This window comes from Diplotaxodon limnothrissa, linkage group LG17 (genome assembly GCF_057381915.1).
Source record: "Diplotaxodon limnothrissa isolate DT_005_m linkage group LG17, D_limnothrissa_male_GT1.1, whole genome shotgun sequence".
Classification (NCBI taxonomy): Eukaryota; Metazoa; Chordata; class Actinopteri; order Cichliformes; family Cichlidae; genus Diplotaxodon; species Diplotaxodon limnothrissa.
Genome location: NC_140612.1, coordinates 40,599,918 through 40,623,461, shown reverse-complemented (window position 1 = coordinate 40,623,461; position 23,544 = coordinate 40,599,918). Strand labels below are relative to the sequence as shown.

At 44.3% G+C, this 23,544-nt stretch overlaps 1 protein-coding gene across 3 annotated transcripts in view; it reads left to right on the top strand.

The window, feature by feature from the left end:
• The window catches only part of adamts10 (ADAM metallopeptidase with thrombospondin type 1 motif, 10), a 51,623-nt gene that overhangs the window by 21,029 nt on the left and 7,050 nt on the right, over positions 1-23,544 (top strand). For all 3 annotated transcript variants that reach the window (XM_085375778.1, XM_085375779.1, XM_085375777.1), the window contains exons 6-17: positions 229-312; positions 1,843-1,988; positions 3,183-3,226; positions 3,709-3,814; positions 8,389-8,535; positions 8,723-8,864; positions 11,137-11,244; positions 12,554-12,699; positions 13,602-13,665; positions 13,834-13,936; positions 16,841-16,974; positions 21,769-21,892. In XM_085375778.1, the coding sequence (XP_085231904.1) occupies positions 229-312; positions 1,843-1,988; positions 3,183-3,226; positions 3,709-3,814; positions 8,389-8,535; positions 8,723-8,864; positions 11,137-11,244; positions 12,554-12,699; positions 13,602-13,665; positions 13,834-13,936; positions 16,841-16,974; positions 21,769-21,892 (1,348 nt within the window). The remainder of the gene's footprint in view (positions 1-228; positions 313-1,842; positions 1,989-3,182; positions 3,227-3,708; positions 3,815-8,388; positions 8,536-8,722; positions 8,865-11,136; positions 11,245-12,553; positions 12,700-13,601; positions 13,666-13,833; positions 13,937-16,840; positions 16,975-21,768; positions 21,893-23,544) is intronic.

Below are 23,544 nucleotides of genomic sequence, written 5' to 3'. Positions count from 1 at the left end.
CGGGATCTGTATTTGTATTCATCAAAGTCCCGTTTTCTCTCGTCCCCAGTGTGTTTTTTTTGTTTCTTTTTTTCGTTTGGGCTCCAGCGGGGAGAAATGACGGGAAAACATGTCTATCATCTACAGAACATACGCTAACGATTGCCAGGAAAAAGCCCGCCGCGGTGTGCTCGGCTGTTCTATCAGCCGTTTTTAAGACTGGTCTTTTCTTGTTTCCCTGGAGGTCAGGTTGCCAAACTGTTCCAGGATTCTAGCCTGGGGAATGCAGTCAACATCGTGGTGACGCGGCTCATCCTGCTCATGGAAGACCAGGTAAGGTGCATGAATTACTGCTAATACTAATGCTTTGGTCCTACTCTTTCCACAGTGTGTCTTTTGTCCCGCCCCTTCCTGAGCCTGTCTCTGTCGGAGGCTTCTTCCTGTTAAAAGGGAGTTTTTCCTTCCCACTGTCGCCAAAGTGCTGCTCATAGGGGGTTTCTCTCTAATACTGTGTGGTCTTTACCTACAGGTAAAGTGCCTTGAGGTGATTTTGGCACTATATAAGTAAAACTTACTGTGACAGAATATACATAACTAACGGCTTTTATGATCCACTGGCAGCATGTGGTTTTTTGGTGCACTCAAAGGTTTAGTGGGTTCTAGGCAGATAAACTTGAATTGATTGGCACCGAGCACATTTTCCCCCACTGATTATTTGAATAAATTAACTTTTGATTTGATATATTTCAGTTACATTTTACAAATTATTGCTTTGTGTGTACATCCATTAAAAAAAATACGATTGTAATAAGGGAAGAATGATCAACCTTTTCATCTAGGAGCACAATCAGGGGTAGAGTCACATGTTGAACAAGAGAAGGTGAACACAGAAGACGCACTCATGCTAGCATTTAGCTCAAGCCGCTGCCGATAATATGGCTGCAGACTCCTTTTCACGTGTATTATAACGCCAGCGAGTGACTGCAGGTCAGAAAAGATGCAGCTGCCGGAGACAGAGTCCACACCTGACCGCAGGGCAGGAGTTTAGCTCATAAAAAAGTGTATGACCTTACCAGCACAGCTCAGCAGACGACTGTGCCATGTGACTCTGTAGTAAACGACCTTATTAGCCTGCCATTAACAGCATGCGGTGAGACGTGTACCCGGCTCCGTTTTAATGTTAACCTTGTAGCACTTTGACAGATGAATCATGCTGAATTAAAGGGGAATTACGGCGCTGCTTTGAGGTTTCCTCTGTGGCCGTCTTATTAGGGAACATTTATGATTCATGCTTTTCATAGTGCCTCAAAATTAGAGCCCGTAATTTAGTGCCAGGATATGTTCGTTATCTCACATGGTAGTGAAGTAAATGTTAGGGTCATTAGAGGTAGGCGAGTATTAGTGTTGTTATTCTTACTCCGTGGACCGTTGAGGTCGGGGCGGGATCGAGAGTGTTCTGTGCAAGCGCTCCTGCTGCCGTTTTCCAGGTCTGAATAGGCAAGCTGCCCCTGGAAAGGAAAATGAGGACAGCAGTAGGGCCAGAAATGAGGGACTGTGGGATAAGACAATTACTAGTTATGTCACCGCACACATTCCTGGGTTACGAGTTCTCGCCAGCTGTGGCCAGCAGAGCACTCCCTCCGCGCTTCTACATATCTTTTACAGGATTGAGGGACTAAGATGCAATGCTGCGGTGGAAAAATGCCTCAATCGCTGCAATAAAGGAAGACGGGGTTATTATAGCATTGTTGTAATTGTTGTTGATGTTGGAATAACTTCACATTAAGTATCTTTCGTTCATTCCTGAAGCTGATTGTTTTGTGTTTAAACAAAGGAAGTGCTTCTGTTGTCTGTCCCCACCAGCCCACACTGGAGATCAACCATCATGCGGGGAAGTCTTTAGACAGCTTCTGCAAGTGGCAGAAAACCATCCAGCACCGCAGCAGCTACGGGAACGCCATACCTGACAACGGCATTGCTCATCACGACACCGCCGTGCTCATCACCAGGTCGGAAACCTCGAAAAGAAAAACCTGTCCTGCGGGAATGTCCGCTTGTGACCCTCGTAGGAACAAATAACCTCAATTAAGAGTCAACAGAATCAGTCATGTGTTGAAAACTAAATATAGTAAGGTTGGCCCAGCCAGTAAGACCTGACCAGGAGAGCTGGGCTGTCCAGTTCAGGCGCCACACAGCTCAGCACCTGATCAGACAGTGACACCGAGATGATCCGCCTCCTCCTCCGAGTTCACTGGATCTCATGGATGGATTTAATGTGCTATCAAGTCCTGACAGGCTGAATTTGACGCGGCTCCCTCGATTAACTCGTCTTAAACGACAGCATGTAGTCCGAGTGTTGCCCGACACTGAAGATTGTTTTTAACTTCTCTTCATTCCACTTTTCCTGAACCGGTGTTTTGGCATCGCTCCGCTTAAGGGATGGGGGAAATTTATACAGTATAGCTTTTTGCAAACTGATACAGACTCTGTGCAAGTCAACATTTATGGCAGGCATGAGTGTTCGTATGCTTACAATCTCATTTTTGCAGCCCCCAAAAAAGGGAGCTAAAACAAATACTGACATAGTTTAACTTTGGGGGGAAAAAGGTGATGAATCATAGTTTACGTTATTTGAATACTCGCATTTAATGCACAAAATGCAGACACCAGTGGCAGATGCGTGTTAAGTATAAACAAAAAAAACACTGGTGCTATTGACTCAGGAATGTGCAACAGTGAACAGCACGGCCACGGTTTGGTCAGAGTCATCTGAACGCACTTGTGCTCGGGCAGCGCTGCCACAAATACTTTCCTATTCTGTGCAAAAGAATGTGCCACGAACTCGAGCTGCGGGAGGTTAGCGTTGGCGAGGGGAGGTGGGGCGTGAAAGCAGATAAATGTCACAACTTTTTTGAGATGCGGTCTTGGTGGCGGCTTGGTGAGAACAGCTCGGTTTTACAGCAGCATTTATCAAGCGGGGATGGAAGCTGTTCAGACGCGATGACACCGCAGTGACCGTCCGCGGTTTCCGCCTATTGTTCTTTTAAAACTTTATCCGTCTGCTGTCGCTACTGTGTGCATGTGTGACTACGCTGCGTGTCCAAGTGTGTTCACATGTATCTTAAGCAGCAGCTGATGCAGTTTCTGCACCTTGTTGTGTACGACTGTCAAACCTCCTTTTTGTTTTTCCTCACGTCTTGCAGGTATGACATCTGCATCCAAAAAAACAAGCCCTGTGAAACTCTAGGTAACCTTCCATCACACGTGACCACAAACTTCCATATTTCTGATCCCGCTGACTCTTTCTCCTAGCCCTGACCGTCACAGCTTCATGCTTCCTCCCAACCGTAACCATAAACGTAACCCTACACCTTCTTCCATCCTTAACTCTGAAATCAGTTACTCATCTGAGAATAATTTCAAGGGTCCCACCCAGTGTGCTCTTACTTTCCAAAGAGTTGCAGGTTTGACGTTAAAAAAAGTGTGCATGCATGTTTAAAGTTCTTACATGCTCAAGAAGGTGCGATGCAAATGATGTGCATCTGTGTACTTTTACACTCTGCATGTTTACTGATAACAACGCACGCTTTACTAAAAGCAGAGTTGGCAAAATAGTGAGCTGCGGCTGCTGGGAACATCATCCTTTCTCTCAGTTGGGATTCTCATTCGGTTCGTGTGCTTGCTTCAGAGTAGAGTTGTTTTTTATATTCATAGAGTGCATTTCTGCAGGTCTGGCTCCGGTAGGAGGGATGTGTGAGCCAGAGAGGAGCTGCAGCATCAACGAGGACATCGGCCTGGGGACGGCCTTCACTATCGCCCATGAGATTGGACACACGTGAGTAACAAACGCACGCACGCTCTCATTTTTCATTTCCTGGACACATTTGCAGATGTTGCACAAAAAAAAGAGACTTCTGTTTGATATCATCTCATCGCTGTGCAACATCGTTTACTTGTATTTCTAATATAATTACTCTGGCTCGATAAAAATCTGTCGAATGATAGGAAAATCCCGCAAGTTTGTGAATTCCAGGACAAATTCATCTTCGCCACAGAGGCAGGAGCGTTGCAGAGCTCGAGGTGTCAGACAGCAGAAGAATTACAAATATTCCTTTAGTTTCGATGCTGCTGGCCACAGACGGCAGCGTCGTTTCCAGAATATACAGCCTTTGCAAATATTAAACCGGCTGCCAACTCGATGAGTAGATCCATCGCAGCTGTCCGTGAAACAAGACTTAAACATGGGTTTGAAGCTGTCTGGGATTTAAAGGAATTGATTTATAGCGATGCTGAAATGTCTTTCAACCACCATCCCACGAAAATGCCGTATAAATGTGTCAGCCTTGTTTCAAAGTATGCGTTGGGGGGTTGTGTTATAAACCTCCGGAAACGGGGTCAAAATCCACAAGTGTTTCTTTTAGAAATCGAGCACCGAGGCCACGGGTAAGTGCTTCACACGTGATGACAAACATCTGTTCTTTAAATAAAAAAGACGCACAATCTGTGATCCGTGAACTAGACCTGGTTGTCCTTCCTGAAACGTGAAATGTCCCTTCGGGGTGTTTCTGATCTTCTGCTGGGGACCGAGTCTCGAACATCACGAGTCAAATCCATCAGTAAGAACGCTGAATGTCGTTCCTTTGCATCCCAGTGAAATCCGCTCACGAGCGGGAGTACAATTCTGTCTCAACATCTGTTACTGTTGTATCCTTCAGCAATTCACCGTCCCGTTCATTTGTGTATGAAAATAGCATCGAGAAGTATTCGTGCAGATGGTGGATCCATCAGGGTTCTGCTTTCCTAATGGTTAACACAGGTCTTTGTTTTTTAAAGCACCCAAACCCTGAGGGTACCTTGTCAACATGACTAATTAATGTATATATATGCACACATGAGGGTGCACACATGAGGGTGCACACATGAGCGTGCACACATGAGCGTGCACACATGAGGGTGCACACATGAGGGGACCAAACACGAATGACTCTGCAGGGAGGTGGAACGTTTTGAGAACAAACGCAGCTACTGAGAGTGATATCGCTGCCTGCCATGGACTCCTTTGCTTCTTGTACGTGACTCTGAGGTTACAGCTGTTAATCAAATACAGTAAAGCAAACAATTAATTACGTTTTTGTGAAATCTTAGAGATTCAAACATTGCATTGTAAAATTTTGTGCATAAATTACAAAGATCTTCAGCATGCAAGCGTACTGACTTTGCTGATTAATCTTATTACTTACTTATCTTATTTTCAAGAATAATTCAAAAATTCTTTGCTGAAAGAAACCTCAGGAATGAAAATATGCCCGCCGTTAGGAGTACGAGGAAGTGTCGCCTTTTATGTATCAGGACATCCTGAGAAAATGAGGTAAATATGATCTACGATGAACAATAAGTCATGACATATTACACCGTGTCATTATTCGTTTAACAAAAAGCCAACCCTAACCCTGACTAGAGTGTGAGTAGCACTTGATGAACTGATCGTCAGCAACTGTGAGCGCCTCCAAAGAAGCAGAAGTTCTGTCAGTTTGCTGGTCTGCAGACATCAGCAATGAGGATTCACAGGGTGATTTCCAAGAACGTGAAAAACATTCATGACTAGGGCTGCTCGATTATGGCAAAAATGATAATCACGATTATTTTCACTGAAATTGAGATCACGATTATTTGACGATATTTATTTAACCCTTTAAGATCTACCATAGAACCAAGTCCGCCAGAGCTTATATTATTTTTTTTTTACATGCTGTAGTGCCATTTGTGGGAGCATTTCAAGTTGCTATACATCAATACAACTGTTATAGCCTATATTTTAAAAATGTGTATGTATTAAGTCCATAGTAACTACATTAATTGCAAAAAAGTGCAATAAACTACAAAAAAATTGAAAATCGCTTTTGTTTTGTTTACATATATTTCTACTTGGAGAAATTTAAGAGGTTTATCCCTCAAAACTTTAAATACAATAAAGTTGCAAAAAATAGTTTCCCACCACAGGAAATTTATTTTGAGTGTCTTCATAGTTTTATTTTTGGAGATACATAAATTTTTATATACTGCAGGAAAAACAAAAAAAACAATCCTATGATGCAAATTTGCAAAGAATGTGCATGTGCATCAAAATAAACTATTTCCAGCAGTGCAATTCGAGTTCTAAGGCCTACAAGTAAAAAACTACATTTTCTGCGAAAATGACGTCACTTGCGATAGTTCCCGTTGACGTCTTTTTCAATGTGGGAAGTGTTATGAACAGCTGATCGGATCGGCAAAGCGTGTTTCTGGAATATTATGTTTTTGTTCCTGCAAGCGCTTTTTATGCACTTTTTGCAAAGCTATATGTGGAAGGAAACCATGACCTAGGACAAGCTGATGGCATCAGATGTAAGTACAACTCCTCTGGTTTCATATGGAGAAAAATTTATTGTGCTAGCTTAGCGGTTCAGGTTCTACAGGGATTTAAAAATAGTTACACAAAACGAGCATGCTGCTCTGACCGGCTTTAAAGGGTTAACAATAACAATGTATTGAATAATGACTTTAAAAAATAATATAAAATAGTGTGCAAATACTGATAACAGTGCAAATGTTTGCAATATAAGAAATAAATGAAAAATGTAAACTTTGCAGTGTTGCTCTGTGGTGCAGCTACGACACCATAGCAAAGTTTACACACTGTGTCTACTTGATCCACGTCTGACTCCGCGAACCCATAATGTTTCCACACCACTGAAGGTTTTTTTTTTTAACCTCTCTTTTCAACCAACGGCAGTCACTCTCCTCTCCAAATAACTTCTGCTTAGCTTTCCGAGCTTCCTTCGGGTCCTCTTAAGTATTCGAAATGCAGAGCAGTGCGCTTGATTTGCCACACGGAGCAGCGCGAGAGTAAAGCATGAGGGAGGGGCTAATAATCGGCTCAGTCATTTTTAATGATCGTTGAAAGCCCAGATTGTAATCGTGATTAAAATTCGATTAATTGAGCAGCCCTATTCATGACAGTTGTCAGTCAAAAACCCCGAGAGCTCGATATCAGACTCCACAGGCCTCAGTAAGCATGCTAAATGCTAAAGTTCAGTACAATCCAGTAGAAAAAGCCTGTTTGGAAGGGTTGCCAGCACAAAGCCTCTTCTCGCCAAAAGAAGACGGCAGCACGGCTTAAGTTTGCAAAGTTACATCTGAAGAGGCGGCAAGACTTTAAGAGCGAAGTCCTTTGAACAGACCAGAGTGGAGATGTTTGACTGTAATGCTCAGCTGCCAGAGGCTCCTTACAGTCATTGAGCAAACCATGAACTCGTCTTCTGAAGTCATCATTGGTTCATGAATCAGGACGATTATACCGAACACAGCAGCACATCTACAGCAGACCCACATGGAAAAGAAATAGTAAAAACTTACATGATCTACTCATGAAAGTGGCCACTTTCTCATTACTTTCATATATTGTTTTAGTATCCAAAACATACAAGTTTCATTTATATAATTTTTAAGGATCTTGTATCTGTTTTCACTCTTGTATGCTTTTCATACAAGTTTCACACAAGACAGATACAAACTTTAGAAGATTTATCTTTTCCATGTGGGGAATGCCTAAGAAAACGAAGTAATCGAGTACTGCGACGGCCCAGTCAGAGTGAGATTGGGAGTCAAATGATGCGAGATACTCGATAGAGTCACAGGAAACAATAATAAGTTATCGCTGCTAAAGCTTCTGCAAGCTTCTGAATCGAGAGGCGTGCTTAGTTTTTCTCACGCTGCTTCTGAATTTCAGCTTTTAGTTTGTTGTTATGTAAAATATCAAAATCCGTTCATACGTCTGGGGTTGTATTTCAATAATTTTCTGATGATATTTCTTTAATCACGTCTTGATGTGTAAAATCTTTGACTTGACAAAAGGCGTGTTTTCTTTTTCCAGGCGAAAGCATTTAATACTAGAGTAACAAATCCTCACAAATTTCCTTAGAAATTGATTATAAAAGTAACCTAATTAGAAAGGCAGCTCTCAACTTGACCCCGTGTGACACAAAATTGGCCGTTTTGTTGTTATTCAAACATAATAACACGAGAGTTAAGACGTTAAGCCCCTTTAAAGCCGTACAGATGTGCCTTTATGAGGTGTAAATCAGTCCCAGACTCGATGTCCAATAAAACAACAACACCACCAGGGTACCAGGTTCTCCTGGAGACCGCTGTCCTAAGATGATACTAATGAAACATCTGGTGGGATTTTTTTGATAGATGGAAAGTGGACGTGTCAGACAGCTGTGGACTGTAATCTTTCACATGTCTGTTCTTTAGATCCCTCTCGGTTATCAACAGTGATCTTTTTTCCACTGTCCCCGTCGCTGCTGCAGGGATTATTACCGTCCACATGGCCTCAAAGTGTTGTCACTGTATCATCATGGGCTTTAGGTTTGGGATGAACCATGACGGCATGGGGAACGCCTGCGGGCCCCGCAGCCAGGAGACTGCCAAGCTGATGGCTGACCACATCACCATGAAGACAAATCCGTTCATCTGGTCCGCCTGCAGCCGGGATTACATCACCAGCTTCCTGGAGTGAGTCAGATTATCTGCAGCGGTGTAAATCATTTGTAAATGTGAGGGTTGAGGAAGGAACGGTCTCACGAAGACTGGTGTAAAATGTCTGATGGTCAGAGAAACATCCGAGTCGCAGACGGAGCAGGAAAACTTACCGCAGCCCGTTTAGTGTTTTTTCTTTCTGTCTCCTCGTTTGCACCTGTAGCTCAGGTATGGGCTCCTGCCTGAACAACGTCCCGCCAAAGCAGGAGTTTGTGTACCCCACCACAGCGCCAGGTCAGGCCTACGATGCAGACGAACAGTGCCGCTTTCAGTACGGCGTCAGGTCTCGACAGTGCAAATACGCGGTGGGTATATTTTCTTATCTTTCGCTCAACTTTTACAGAATTTTTCAATATTCATATTTTTTTCTTACAGTATATTTTCTGAAAAGATCCACGGACAAACGTTTAAGTGATGTCTGTCGTTTTTATTGTTTCTGCCACTGGAGAGAAAAAAGATTTCATGTTAGTGTGTTGAAAAACTTTACATTACCTCCAATTTGCTATGGGTGGTCTTCAGACTTGTCGATATACCGTGACATGAGTACCGAGGTTGGCTTTGACCTTCATTGTCAAACTGCACGACTACACCTTAAAAGTTTTTCCAGCTTGGAGATTTCAGCCTATTCTGTTCCAACCATGTGAGTAAACGTAATTAAATACACCATTATGGTATGTAACACTCTAAGGTCAAAGGTCAGTGTCAAACAAATTAGGAAATGTCTTTACAATGACACAGGAAGATGAATATACTACACTAGACACTACACCAAGCTGGAGAGGTTATATCTCTTGGCTGGCCTGGGAACATCTCGGACTTTCCCTGGAGAAGCTGGAGTAGGTCCGGGCTCTGCTCAGGGTGCTGTCCCCGCGACCCTGGATAAGCGGCATGGACAGATTTTCATATAACATCAGCATAAAACGTCCAAGTTTTAGAATTGCCCTTTGGGGGTAGTCGAGTTCAACATAACGACCCAAAAATTTTCAACTCTGCAAAAGTGGCATAAACAGGCATCCATATAATTGCACTTTCATGCTGCGTTAGTGATAGTATTTAACCTGTCTTAAGTATCCCTGCTGTTATAGACAATTATGAATGCAGCAGGAGACCCATCGAGAGGCAGAAAGGAGCAGTTTGTTGCAATGCAGTCGTCATCAATAACAAACACGCAGCACACTTTTTGTTTTTAGGCCCTTTTAAGTTTCCGCCCTTGAGGTGTATGCAGTGCCTCGAACACCTTGGTTGACACAGTTATATGTGTTTAAAGCTGGAGAGGATCCAACATGTGGCACAGGAAGTATAGGATACAAACAAAGGAAGCTTTAATAGCTGAATAATAATCCAAGAAACACAAAAGTCACAGTGGGATCAAAAGTCCACAAACATGGAAAACCAATAAAATCCACAAAGAAACTTAAATCTCAATGGAAATAAACAGTTTTTGCATAATTAAGATTAAGGAACTGACCTCCAGCCCATTGTTCCTTCAGTGGTGCTGGTTTCAGTCATTATGCAGATGTCCTGTTTATAAGGTTGAAACCTGCAGTCAGCTGAGACTGAAGACGTCACCTGATGATGACGAAACATTTCTCCCACTGAAAACATCCAGATGAACAGAATCAACCTTTGGAGAAATAAACAGGTTAGCACCCGTGGGACACACCAGCCTGTACGCAGGAAAACTACAGGTGAAAACAATCAGGTGAATCAGGGGAGACGGACAGGAAGCAGAACTGAACAAATGAACCCTTCAAAGTAAAACAGGACAATCCCACAGACACGGGTATGAACACTAGCACTTAACAGGGGGACGCAGGGGGGCCAGAGCGTAAACAAATACACGGGAAACCATTAATAATACAGTCAGCTATAATAAACCAAGACAAACTAAAAACCAGTGCATCGTATAAACAAACAGCCTCAAACCGAGACCCAACGAGTGCAGGAAAGCACAACGGGAACTCTCCAAATCCAACAAACACAAAAACCAGAACCTTAAACAGCAGAATAATAAGACTGAGACGAGTATCCAGAATCTGAGAGCAAAACATCTCCACATCCCACATGTGGTGCCCACCATAACACCCACACACACTTTCTCCCTCTGCCAGCCTTTACAGTCAGCTAATCCTTGTGGACTGGTGTTGTTTAAACAACGAGCCTCACTTTCTTTCACCGTGCGTCCATTCGCAGGCGCCTTTCAAATCTCCTTACAAATCTGTGATGTGAAACATCGTACCTTCGCTTAATAGCATCCACTTTATTGCACGGTCAAGTTTTACGGAGCCGGGTTCAGAGTGAGCGGACATCTGGAACAGCAAACTGCTTTATAGACTCGTTATTATTGATACTACGCGGTCAGAGCACGTGTACACAGTAAAACATAACCCCCACCGCCAGGTGTTGGAGGCACTGCTACAGAGGGAGAAGAGAGGAAGGTGAACAAGACACACATCTGCTCTCACGTCTGGGTTTTGACCGTCAGGTTGTCTCGCTTTATGCTTTCTTTTCTTTTATCGCACGTCTCGCCGTCTCAAATGTTTTTTTCTTTGTACTCTCTTTCATTCACACACACAGGAAGTCTGCAGTGAACTTTGGTGCATGAGTAAGAGCAACCGTTGTATCACAACCAGCATTCCCGCTGCAGAGGGAACCATCTGTCAGACCAACACCATAGAGAAAGGGGTAATAATGCTCTTTTGTTTTAATTAGGGCGTAAAGCAGTAAAGCAAAACAAAGTCCAAATATGGCTGCAAGTGAGGGCCGAGTGTTCACGAAAATAAAGAAGCACGTCATCAAATACCTGCACGATTACAAATTTAAAAAAGGGAAAAATATCATCTCAGTAAACATGCGTTGGTAGGTTTGTGAGTCACGTGTGTTTCTTTTGTTTTCTCTTTGAGATTAGAGCGTATATGCCGACGCCTGATGTTGCTGCACATATCCTGTCCAGAATTAATTTAAAAATGTTATTGTTGCCTTACAAAGCCCTGGATGCACAGGCTCCGGGTATTTCTCTGACCTCTTGCAGCCTTATACCCCCTTAGATCTCTTAGATCAAGTGATCTTTTGCTTTTACCAAGGCTGAGGCTCATAGAGGCGATCGAGCGTTTGCAGTCGTAGCGCCTATGTCATGGGCCGCGGTGCGCGGGCACGAAAGGATCCAGGCGCAGACTCCGAGCTAACAGAAAGACACTTTATTGAAACAACGAAAGGCGACCCGGGGAAATTAGAGAGCAAAACAGAAACTAAAAACCCGGGGAAACAATGACACGAGGAAGCCGGGATCGGGACAGCGGGGGGCTGCAATAGAAAGGGGAGATGATTACTAGGGAGCCAGGAAGCAGGGAAAGCATATCAGGACTGAGTTAGAGTAGGGGCTTACGATAGAACGGGACCGTGGGAGCTCGGGAGGGAAGTGTGGCAGTCCGTGGGGGCAGGAAGTCCGTGGGAATGGCGAGTGGGCCAGGTGAGCACCGCGAGATCCAGTTGAGCCGGAGGACAGGCAGGTAGCAGACGCCGAGTAGAAACCTGGACAGAAGTAGGCAGGTTAAACAAAGTTCCAAGCAGAAGAGAATGCACGCTTTTCGTGGAAGTCTGGTTACCACTGTGGGGATGACTAACGGACTGGCGTGGAGCATCCGTCAGCGCCGGATTAAGTGGATCTCCGTGTAATCACCGTGATGGAGAGCAGGTGTGCTGGTGATGGCCCAGCCCGGGGGTGTGGCTACCCGAGCATCACGCATTCCACAGACACAGGACCACGGACCATGACAGCCTAAGCTGGCTTTTAATACAGCATGAGAGTTATTTGTTAATTCATATTTGGTGTTTGCTATCAATACTCTAAGTTATTTTAGTAGGTATGTTGTATTCTTGTGCAGCACTTTGGTCAACGCTCTTGTTGTACTTAAATGTGCTATATAAATAAATCAAATATAACTATAACTATATATGATAATTGCTATACTTACACGTATCTGCAACTGTGCAGTGGTGCTACAAGAGGGTGTGCGTAGCGTACGGGACTCGCCCACAGGGTGTGGATGGAGGCTGGGGTCTGTGGTCTCCCTGGGAGGAGTGCAGCAGGACATGTGGAGGCGGCGTCTCCTCTTCTGTCAGACACTGCGACAGCCCCAGGTACGGATTTAGCTCACCTGATCTTAGCCAACGCGTCCTCCATGTTTTTATTGTTGAACTTTACTAAAGCAGCTCAGTGTGATTCAGAAGGTGAACCATATTTATCTTACTTACTTACTCCGGGTGGCGTCTCGGTTCATCCTCAGTAATAAGCCTTGTAGCTTCTCATTGGCTGCCCCTCATAAAAGGAAAGCTTGCATAGCAGGTGGGTGGAGCTTCTGTGGTTGCAGTTAAATGACCATATGAGATGGTAAGTATTCATATATTATAAGAGCTGTTGTTTCAGTCCAGAGGATCTCCAGATTATAGCCCAACATCCAAAACACACAGATCAGGATGGACACAGCCAGCCCACCCATGTGTGCAAGTGGAAGCCTGGTAATCGATGCTTGAATTGCAATAGGATCTTTTCATTATATGTTTTTAGTTTTCCAAACTGGTATTTATTCACTACTGGTTAGATTAAATCCAAAGCCATAGGGCAGAAGTAAATGAGCCATTAAATGCTGCTTCTTCAAACTCAAACACGCTGAAAACATCAGTCCTATCATTTAATCCAAGATGTTCTTGCAGGCAGCAGCGGAGTGGGGATGATCACAAAATGACCTTTTAAATCGCAGATGCCAGATGCCTGGTCTCGAACTGATTAAACTGAAAATGGATTGACCCAAATCTGAGCCCGACACTCTCCTGTGTCGTTTTAAGCGTCATTTAGCATCTTTGTTTTGGCTTCGTTCTCTTTGAATTTGTTTACGGTCTAACACCAACAGTCATGTGAAAATGGCAGACGGCAGCTCTGTTTGTGAAAAAACAATAATGCAGTGACAGTGAATTTAAACACGAAGAAAGCTGAAAGTCAGTGCTGTGTGTGATGGACGTCGGATCTCTTTGTGTCACTGCAGGCCAACTATTGGTGGGAAATATTGCCTAGGAGAGAGAAAACGCTTCAGGTCCTGCAATATAGATGTGAGTATTACGGCTCTTCATCATCATCATCATCATCATCATCATCATCATCATTATTGCTCTCATCAACTAGTCAAACCACTATAATCAAGAAGAGGACTACGGTTGGAATGAATGTGTTTTATCTGCTTGCACGTATAAAACTGCGTGCACACGTGTATGTTACAGGACTGCCCCGCAGGCTCTCGGGACTTCCGAGAGATTCAGTGTTCCAACTTCGATAGCATCCCCTTTCGGGGGAAATTTTACACCTGGAGGCCTTACAGAGGAGGTGAGTGAGTAGTGCTCGTCTCTCTTGGGTTTGTGTGCGTGCATGAGTTTAATGTGAGCTAGCAGACGTTTCCCAGACCATCAGGTGTGACCAGACCAGGTCAGTCAGTGGTGGTTTGCAGGTAAAATAATGAACATATCCACTAATCAGGAGGTTAGCAGATATCTCTGGGCAAGACACTCACCCCAAGTTTTTCTCTGATGGATCCATCAGAGTATGAATGTGTGTGAATGTTAGACAGAAAGCACCTATGCAGAAAAAGTGCTTGAATGAATGAGGGTGAATACGGCTGGCTGTATAAAGCAGTTAGAGTGCTCAGGTAGCGGTAGTACAGAAGAACCAGTCCATTTTCCATTTACTGAGTCTCTCAAACTTGCTCGTATCAGGGGTCAAGGGTGTCGAACTCCAGACCTCGAGGGCCGGTGTCCTCCAGGGATTAGATGTGTCCTTGATCCAACACAGCTGATTTAAATGGATAAATGACCTCCTCAACGTGTCTTGAAGTTCTCCAGAGGCCTGGTAATGAACTCATCATTTGATTCAGGTGTGCTGACCCAGGGTGAGATCTAAACCCTGCAGGACACCGGCCCTCGAGGCCTGGAGTTCGACACCCCTGATCTATTAGTTCTTCTGAATCTCTGGCTCTCTTCCAACCAGTCCCTCCCTAACCTGGTTCTGCCAGAGGTTTCTTCCTTTTAACACAGAGTTCTTCCTTCCCACTGTCGCCGAGTGCTTGCTCAAAGGGGGGGCAGCATCTGACGTCTGGGGTTTTCTCTGTGTTATTGTGTCTACTTCACAAAGCACGTCGAGGCCAGAGCCATTGTGATTTGGTGCTATAGAAATAAAATAAGAATGAATTCAACATAGATTAAATCCAAGGTTAAGGTCGCATTCAGTTACTTCTTTACTCCACTACTTACCTAAAAGATCAGTCCATCCACATCTTTACACAATGCTCTCCTGTGTTGAACAGCAAGAACACAGTGATTACTGGATAAGCTGAATCATATGGGTTACATGCTATATCTGCTGAGTGATTATAAGCTCGTTAAAATCCTGTTTACCTTTAAAAATGTGGCTTAAAGGAAAGTTTTCCATGAGATGTCAGTCCTGCTCTCCTTGTTTCACTGCTTAAACAGTTGGACCGCGGTTTGTGTCTTGAGCGCGTAGAATTGTGATATTAGGATCGAATAAAAGGGCAGTACAGGTGAGATGAAGGTGAGAAGGACGCGAGCCAAGAGAGGAAAAGAGGAGACGAGGGTAAAGACTGTCGCGTGCATGCGTGGAGAGAGAGCAAAACGTGAATCGAAGCTCCTGCTGCTGCAGACTCGCCCCTGTCTGGCCTGCAGATGCTGGCTGCAGAGAGCCATGCATCCCACAATGCCTTGCAGGAATTCCTCGCGCCTGATGAGCACTAGACGCTGAACCTGGACGTGAAAGATAAATAGTTTCAGCGACATAACTGCCTTTAATCTGGCCCTCCAGTAACATAATGGGTTACAGAGACGGTCAGCCATCCGATTCCAACTCGAGGCAACAAGTGCTCCTTTCATCAAGTCAGCTGATTTTACAATGGAAATCCCTTGCAGCTGTTAAAATAGGAGCGTTGCCATCGTCTCTGCCCTGCGCTGAGGCCAGATCACTCCTCTGTCCTCAAATGCTCATTTTAGCCTTTTCCTTATAACGTCACGCTCGGTGGAGACTGCTTCACTTTCCCTTATTCTTTCTCTGTCATTGCCCCCCCCCCCCACAGACGACTCCCCTCCTTTTGCTTTATCCAGCTCGCCATAATGCAAGCCGTCTCCGAGTTCTGTTTCCGACACGGAGAACAGAGGCAGCCTTTCTCTCTCGGCGCAGACAGCCAAGGACAGTTCGTTAAAAAGCCTCTCTCCATATAAGCGTTTTGTCGAGCTGCTCTCCGTTACTGTTCTCGGTCCAACAGCCTTCACATTCCACTTTCACACTCCATACACCAAAACCCTGCAGGTTATAACACACACACACCCTGCTGCTGCAGTGATTGCTGTGATTGCCCTGCCAAAGCGAGGCACCATGGGAATTGTAGTTTTCCGCGGTCGGACCGCTTTATTGTCTGCGAGCTCTGCCAGCACAAACTCTCCAACTCTCTTTCGCTCTCTCTCTGCGGCCCGGCGCTGTACCTGCTTTAGCGCTGCCAGCACAAACAAACGCACGCCAAGCTGATGTCACCAGTCACTCAAATAGTGGAGCAGCTGGCAAAGTGCACAGATTAATGAATGATACAGTATATGCCACCTGGCAGGAGAAGACCTTTAGCAATGCTGTGTGTGCGTGTGCATGCACAACATACTTAGATTTAAGTATGTTGGTATGTTTGCATAATAAATATTACACATGCATGTACACGTTTGTGTTTGTCGCTCTGTTTTGCCCCCAAAATTCATTTTACAGCATCAATACTTTAAGAAATGTCCCATATAACGCGTTACTTCAGCTGATTGGCTTTTCCATGTAATTGCTGTGGATGCTAATGTCGATTCCCAACAGAAGTCTCGCTCAGATTCGTGTCCATATGTGCCACAAAAGCAGAGATGTAATTAGATTCAGCTGCTTGTACTTTGGTTGTACTTGTACCGTTCCACTCTTTTCTCTCTCAGTCTGCCTGTTCTGTCTGCAGCCCTGTCAGGATACGATGCTTTTACCCTCATTTCCATATTATCCCACATTCACACTGGTTAGAGTTGTGTCAGAGTGGCTAAATCAGAGGCGCATTTGTACTATCAGTAGGTAAGATGGGAGAAAAAGCCCACAGGAGGCCTATTAGGCACCTGTTATTCTGCAGTCAGAATCACCAGTTTGGGGGATTTATTTGAAAATGTCCTCCAATATCATCTCAGTGATAAACTGATCTGTTTGGATATCCAGGTGGGGTGAAGCCCTGCTCTCTCAACTGCCTCGCAGAAGGATACAACTTCTACACCGAGCGCTCTCCCGCTGTGGTGGATGGCACGCCGTGCCGAGACGACTCTCTGGACGTGTGTGTAAACGGAGAGTGTAAGGTGAGTTGCACGTGTTTGCCTTCAGCCAAAATATCGGCCATTAGAAGTGAGGAGACGGCTTAAAAGGACTCAACATAAAATTGTTTTCATCTAAGATAATGTTGTTTATAGTCACTTTCAAGGGTCTGGACGGCCGCCATTAAGTAGTATACACACTAAAAGCTGCAAGTCATCACAGTCAGCTGCTCAGCAGCCTTCCTCTTACTAATGCTCTCGTAATCTAAACCACTTAAAAACATTATTAGGATTATTATCCTTTTTGAATTTTGATTTCTGTGGCATTTTGTGCATTTTGTGCACTGAGCGCTCCTCAGCCCCTTTAAATCCCTCGTTAGGGGTTCAGACGTGTCACCGCGTAACATTTTTACACGAAGCTCTTCTATCGGCTTCTTTGGCATGCAACCCCCCCGAAGTTCTTACAGTAATCCTCCTAACGCTCGGTCACACAAGCATCGAGACGAGTCGGCAACTGCCTGGCAACCACTGGTTGTTAAGGAGAAATGTAAGCATACAGCGGTCCCTCGTTTATCGCGGGTGTTGCGTTCTTAAAATAACGATAGGCATAAACATTTTCAAACTTTATCTCGTGTTTAAACTCTCAAAGTTCAGACCTTCGTAGAAAAATAAGTCCAGGATTATAGAATGAAGCCAAAGACCAAACCCTGTTTCCAGGTCCAGAACATGGTACAGAAGTAGAGGAAGCAAGAAGAATGAGTTGAGTAAAGTTTGACGTATCTGACTGTTTTGTTTTGCTTAATGCGCCTTATAATCTGGAAAACACGGTAACGTCTACCTTCCTTAAGCATCTTCCTCTGCCTCCTGGGTGCTACCGCAGCTGCATTTGACTGTGCAAAACGTTTCGTCGACATTGTTGTTTGTTGGGGAGAAAACCTGCAAACATAAAGTGCAGCACTTCAGAGTCACGCTGCTAGCGATCGAAGATTTATGTAAATTTGACAAGCTGAATGCATTCTGACACGGCACGGAGGAGATTGATTGACAACGGTCTACAGCCAATCAGGACGCAGAACACAATGCGCTGTTTAAAAAAAAAAAAGCATGCAAAATTGCACAAAAAAAAAATCAGCGAAGCAGCGAGGCCGTGAAAGGTGAACCGCGTGACAGCGAGGGACCGCTGTGTGTCGCTCATTGGTTTTTGCTTTGATGGTTGCACGTCCGTCGCCTTTAGTTTGCATAGACGGCACCGACTTGTCTGCAAACGCCCGCCAACGATTCAGTAAGTAGTTGTAGGTGAGTGCGAAGCAAGCCGTAAACGGTGTGGGTTTAGGGCTGGACCATGTTTGCTTCGTGGTAAACAGACAAACAGTCTTTGTTCCTGGTTTGTGCTTCACCAAGCTTCACGCTATGGGCAACTACGGCAACCAAAGCGATCGCAAGGAGGTTTTTTTTGAACCACGGGAACAAACCACCAATCAAACTGCTCAGCAATGAATAGTAACCATGTGGTTTAACATTAATGTTTGTCAACCTAATGCAGCCTCTAAATAACATGCTTAACCTGTCAGTGAGCATAAAGCTCATTAATGAAAACAAAGTAACAAACTGCTGTGGATTTTGGCCCGTCTGTAGAAGAATGTAGTCAAAAGAAACCCTGGTGGTAACGTAGTGCAGCTTACATGGATCCCACTGAGTCCCAGTGGGTTTATTTTGGATGCACTTCCACTGTGGCGAGGGCAGAGAGAAGAAAAATCTACTCAGGATATCCAGCTTGTTGTTTAATAGTTGTAGCTCAGTTTTGTGCCAAAAGATTTTATTTTTCAGCTTCCCCTCCGCTGCCACTTACCCCCCAGTAAGCTCCTTTAATAAAAGTGCTTCAGACTGGTTTCACTGGAGCCGAGGAAGTTCCATCCAAAGAGACGACTTTGTTTATCAACACCCCCCCTCCTTCCCTCCTTCCCTCTGTAGTCTGCTCTGTTCTGCTCTGTAGGAACTCGGTGACCCTCCAGCTCAGCTGTGAGTCTGTCTGCGCTGCAGGCTGGCTTTCATTCACTCCGCTCTTATTATCTCTCGCTTTTTCTTTTTTCCCTCTACACCTCTCGACTCCTTTCTCTCCCTGTCCCAACTTTCCACCCCATCCTTTCCGTTGTTCGTGCAGTTTCTTTGTCTGCAGTCCACCTCTTATATGTTTATTGCACACATAAAACTTTAGCTAAACTGCACAGACATCTCTTTCTCATCACATCTGTGACTTCAAGCTGCTTTTGGATGCAAAGTTGCCGTCTAACAATCAGAGAGAGGAGAAACAGAAAGAACGATGGACGTGTGGGAGGTGGGAAAGGGCAGGGGAACAGATGTTGAGGACAACGTGTTGTTGCAAACATCTGCCGGGGTCTATTTCTTTGTCCCCTTTGGTGCAAATATAGAGTGTAGAAAACATTAGTAACACCTGTCAGGTAAATGCAGGTGCGACCTGTGCGCTCACGGGCTGATCTGCCCGGTTAAGAACCAAAGAGGATTCTGTGGATCGGATGATTTTTGAAGATTTCATTTTGGCACAGTTGCGACTTGACATTCCTAAGATAAAATCTACATGAAGTTTCAATTATTTTAGATTGTCTTGCAGTGGGTTTGGTCATTTTCATGACTGAGTTTCTTTCACAACATGTCAAACTAAAATCTAGGGCCAGATTTAAGTTAGCGTGACGCTTCGATTGCAAAAATGCGTCGATAGGAGTGGAAACTTCTGCGGGTGATCTGCTAACAATGCGCTAACCTATAAACAAAGATGCAGCAGGTTTATTTCGGTAAAATCAACACAATCTACCGAGAACAGTGCAAATTAGCCGCTCAAAAACAAACAGCCCCAGTGAGAGTAATCAACAAACCCAAATCATTCAGGCACAGGTTTGAGGCATGTGCTTTCTCCCAGGAAGCAGCAGGGCGGCTCAGCCCAACGAGGGGCAGCTGAGGGAGAATCGGTATGTCTTTATACAAGAACTCTTCTGTTGGGGAATGTCTGTGGGGTCTCGAAGATTGAAAAAGGAATTGTCTGGATAAATCGAACAGCCTAGTTGGAGTGCAGCGTTCATCCAGGGGAGTTACTACAAACTACTTCACCTTGTAAACATGCAGTCTGTGTGTAGCAACGTAGGAAGAACAAAGCAAAATATGATGCGTCCACTTAATGAAGTTGCTGTGGTACATGTAACATGCAGCATTTTGATGGATGTTTCAGTGTGTATCAGATACGTAACTGAGAAGTTAAAGAAGAAAAAATAAAGCAGAAAGTGTATTGGAAGCAAATAAACCAAAGAGTTTACAGTGTACACCAGTGACTGCAAATTAACTTAAATACAGTAATGATGTGAAACCTTAAACCCGTAAATCTGATTTATTAGTATTATTATTATATAATTATTGATCTCTGGCTCTCTTCCACAGCGTGTCTTTGTCCTGTCTTCCTTCTGTCACAGCAGATGGCTCCGCCCCTCCCTGAGCCTGTCTCTGTCGGAGGTTTCTTCCTGTTAAAAGGGAGTTTTTCCTTCCCACTGTCGCCAACGTGCTTGCTCATAGGGGGTTTCTCTCTAATACTGTGTGGTCTTTACCTACAGGTAAAGTGCCTTGAGGTGATTTTGGCACTATATAAGTAAAACTTACTGTGACAGAATATACATAACTAACGGCTTTTATGATCCACTGGCAGCATGTGGTTTTGGGTGGGACGCCTCTTGAAAGGATCATCGCCAAATTTTGGTGCACTCAAAGGTTTAGTGGATTCTAGGCAGATAAACTTGAATTGATTGGCACCGAGCACATTTTCCCCCACTGATTATTTGAATCAATTAACTTTTGATTTGATATATTTCAGTTACATTTTACAAATTATTGCTTTGTGTGTACATCCATTAAAAAAAATACGATTGTAATAAGGGAAGAATGATCGACCTTTTCATTTAGGAGCACAATCAGGGGTAGAGTCACATGTGCTTGCTCATAGGGGGTCATATGATCATTGAGTTTTCTCTGTATGTACAATATAAAGCACCTTGAGGCAGCTGTTGTTGTGATTTGATGCTGTGTAAATAAAATTGAATTGAATTCAAAGAAAAACATCAAATTCAAATCTTTGAGGAACTCGTTCCTGGTTTGTTGTGACATGGGTGCCAATAACTAATTCACTGAGTCATTGTTTCAGCTCTAAAATAACGGTTTCTGGATCAATGTTTATATTTGTTGTATTTAGTTAGATTGATCGAATGGACACAGAGGTGGTATGTGTTTCATTTTCTGCTGTTTGAGGACGGGGAAACCCGATCTGGGCAACACGTGTTGGGATCTCTAAGATTATAAGCTTTTATATCTCACCCCCTCCTCACAAAGCCACCGGACGAATCAGCATTTTGACTCATTTAATTCTGATCCAATCGCTGTTAAAGTCATAATAAACGTAAGCCTAATTATCCTGCTGTACAATGAGCAGCTGCCACAGGAATATATGAGAATAAGAGCAGTTGCTATTCGTTTTCTGCACTTTTGTTTAGGTTTGCTTCGCTGTAAAACAGTTTGAGTAAAACCACCTGTAACGCTCATCATGAAATTTATTTATGTCGACAGCTATGAGTTTAGCAACCTAAGAGCTTTATGTCTGCACAGGATCAGAAAAACACATCTGGAGTTACCATCTGATATTTCTGTGTTTTGAAAAAGTGGCCTGGAAGACATTAGGAGGTAATCCCTCAGGCCGGCCTCTGACACCTCTCCACTTACTGACTGTGCCCCTTCACCCGTGACCCCGAGTGACCCTGCGGCTCACTAGTTTCTCCCTTCCCGCAGCACGTCGGTTGCGACCGTGTCCTCGGCTCAGACGTACGCGAGGACCGCTGCCGGATCTGCGGCGGCGACGGGAGCAGCTGCACGTCTGTGGAGGGAGTCTTCAACGACTCGCTGCCAGAAGGAGGTAGAGGACTAAAAATAATCACCGGTCAATGTGTAAAATGCTGCTGTGTTGTTCTCAGTAGATAAAGATTCATTTATTTGGGGCGGGGACTTACTGCTTTTACTTTCAATATTTGAACGGGGTCCACTTCTCCGAGATTTGGATTAAGTTGAGGTATTTGCCACGAGAAATTATGCAATGTAATTTATCTGTTGACCCAGAAATGTGCACATTTGGACGCTCTGGAGTCTGAGTGCACCTTGGAAAGCTGCCTTGCGGTGTGAGTTAGGATATCCCAGACTTTCAAAATATATAATTTAATTGTCTGTTCTCATGCAAACTGCTCACAGCAGCGTGCTGCAAGGGTTATTTACACGATAAAGGTAACTAAACTCTACATCACGTCCACACGCAATCTTTTATTTCAGCACCTGTTGCAGTCGGAGTTTGTCTGATAAATGCTTCGAGATTAATGATGTGTTTACACATAGCAGGTGAGAGTTGATGCACTCCAGACTTTCGGTTGGCCATACAGATTGTAACAGTCACTTATCATTAGCACCTGGGGAAAAAGGCAATTCCTGTTTTACAAAGTCTATAAATTCCTGAATATTCTTTTTATATGAATGCCACAGGAGTCTATGCATCCGTCCATCAGCTTCGAGTTTTCAGAAAGATATGCCTGCATGTCATCTGCATACCTTCATAACAAAATGTTGTTAGTGGGTTTAACCTGCACGGTGTCGCAGCATTAAGACAGAGCACAGGCCAGCTGCCAAATAAAAGTAGTTGGACGTTGTTTTGACGTGTAAAAGGAAACCAAACGTCACATCTGCATCAAATTCCACCCCAGGGTCATACGGACGCACAGCAAAACTCCTGGAAAACACTTAAGGAACGTGCAGATATAATCGTATGTTGCATACACCATACACTACATACATGTTGGTGCATTTATCCACTGGCCACCCAGGGACACGTGGCAGACAGATTTAGGTCAGGTCCGGCCAGCGTGGCTTGAGGTCCTGCTGCCGACGGATCTATTTCGGGTTACTTTCTCCCCACAACACCAACTCCAGAGTCTCTCACCCAACTGTCAATGCCTCTCACCCCCTCACAGGGACACACCCTGAGCAGGCAGCTGAACCACAGTGGCCAGGCCAGCCTGTCAACCCCAAGCCGAGGGATCCACTAACCTCAAAATATCTCACTTTATTGTTTCCTTTAAAAAAAGAAAGTCCATTAGTGAGGCTGAAGTGATGCTGCCCTGCAGCTGGAGCCAACTTTTGATCTGTGTCTTTGCAAAGGACGATACAGGCGGAGGGGCCACGGTCGAACACCCACTCCAATCTGTGCAATAACAGCGCAGCTACAGAACAAGCACTGTTAGTGGTAGTTGCACACCATATTTCAAAACCATGAGTGCTGCTGTAACATTTTCTTGGAAGGTTTTCAGAACCAGCTGCAGCAGTCTGCAGATGTGCCCAGACCAGTTAAGGAGGCACTGGTGAGCACAGCCGGTGCTGAAGTTCATCCCAAAGGTGTTTGATGGGGTTTAAACACCTTTGGGGCCACATGGACAAACGTGGCTACAGATTTTTTGGCACAATACATTTTTATCAGTACAACCAGCAGATGTGGCTCACTTGGATTTTAAATGTAAACTCACAAAC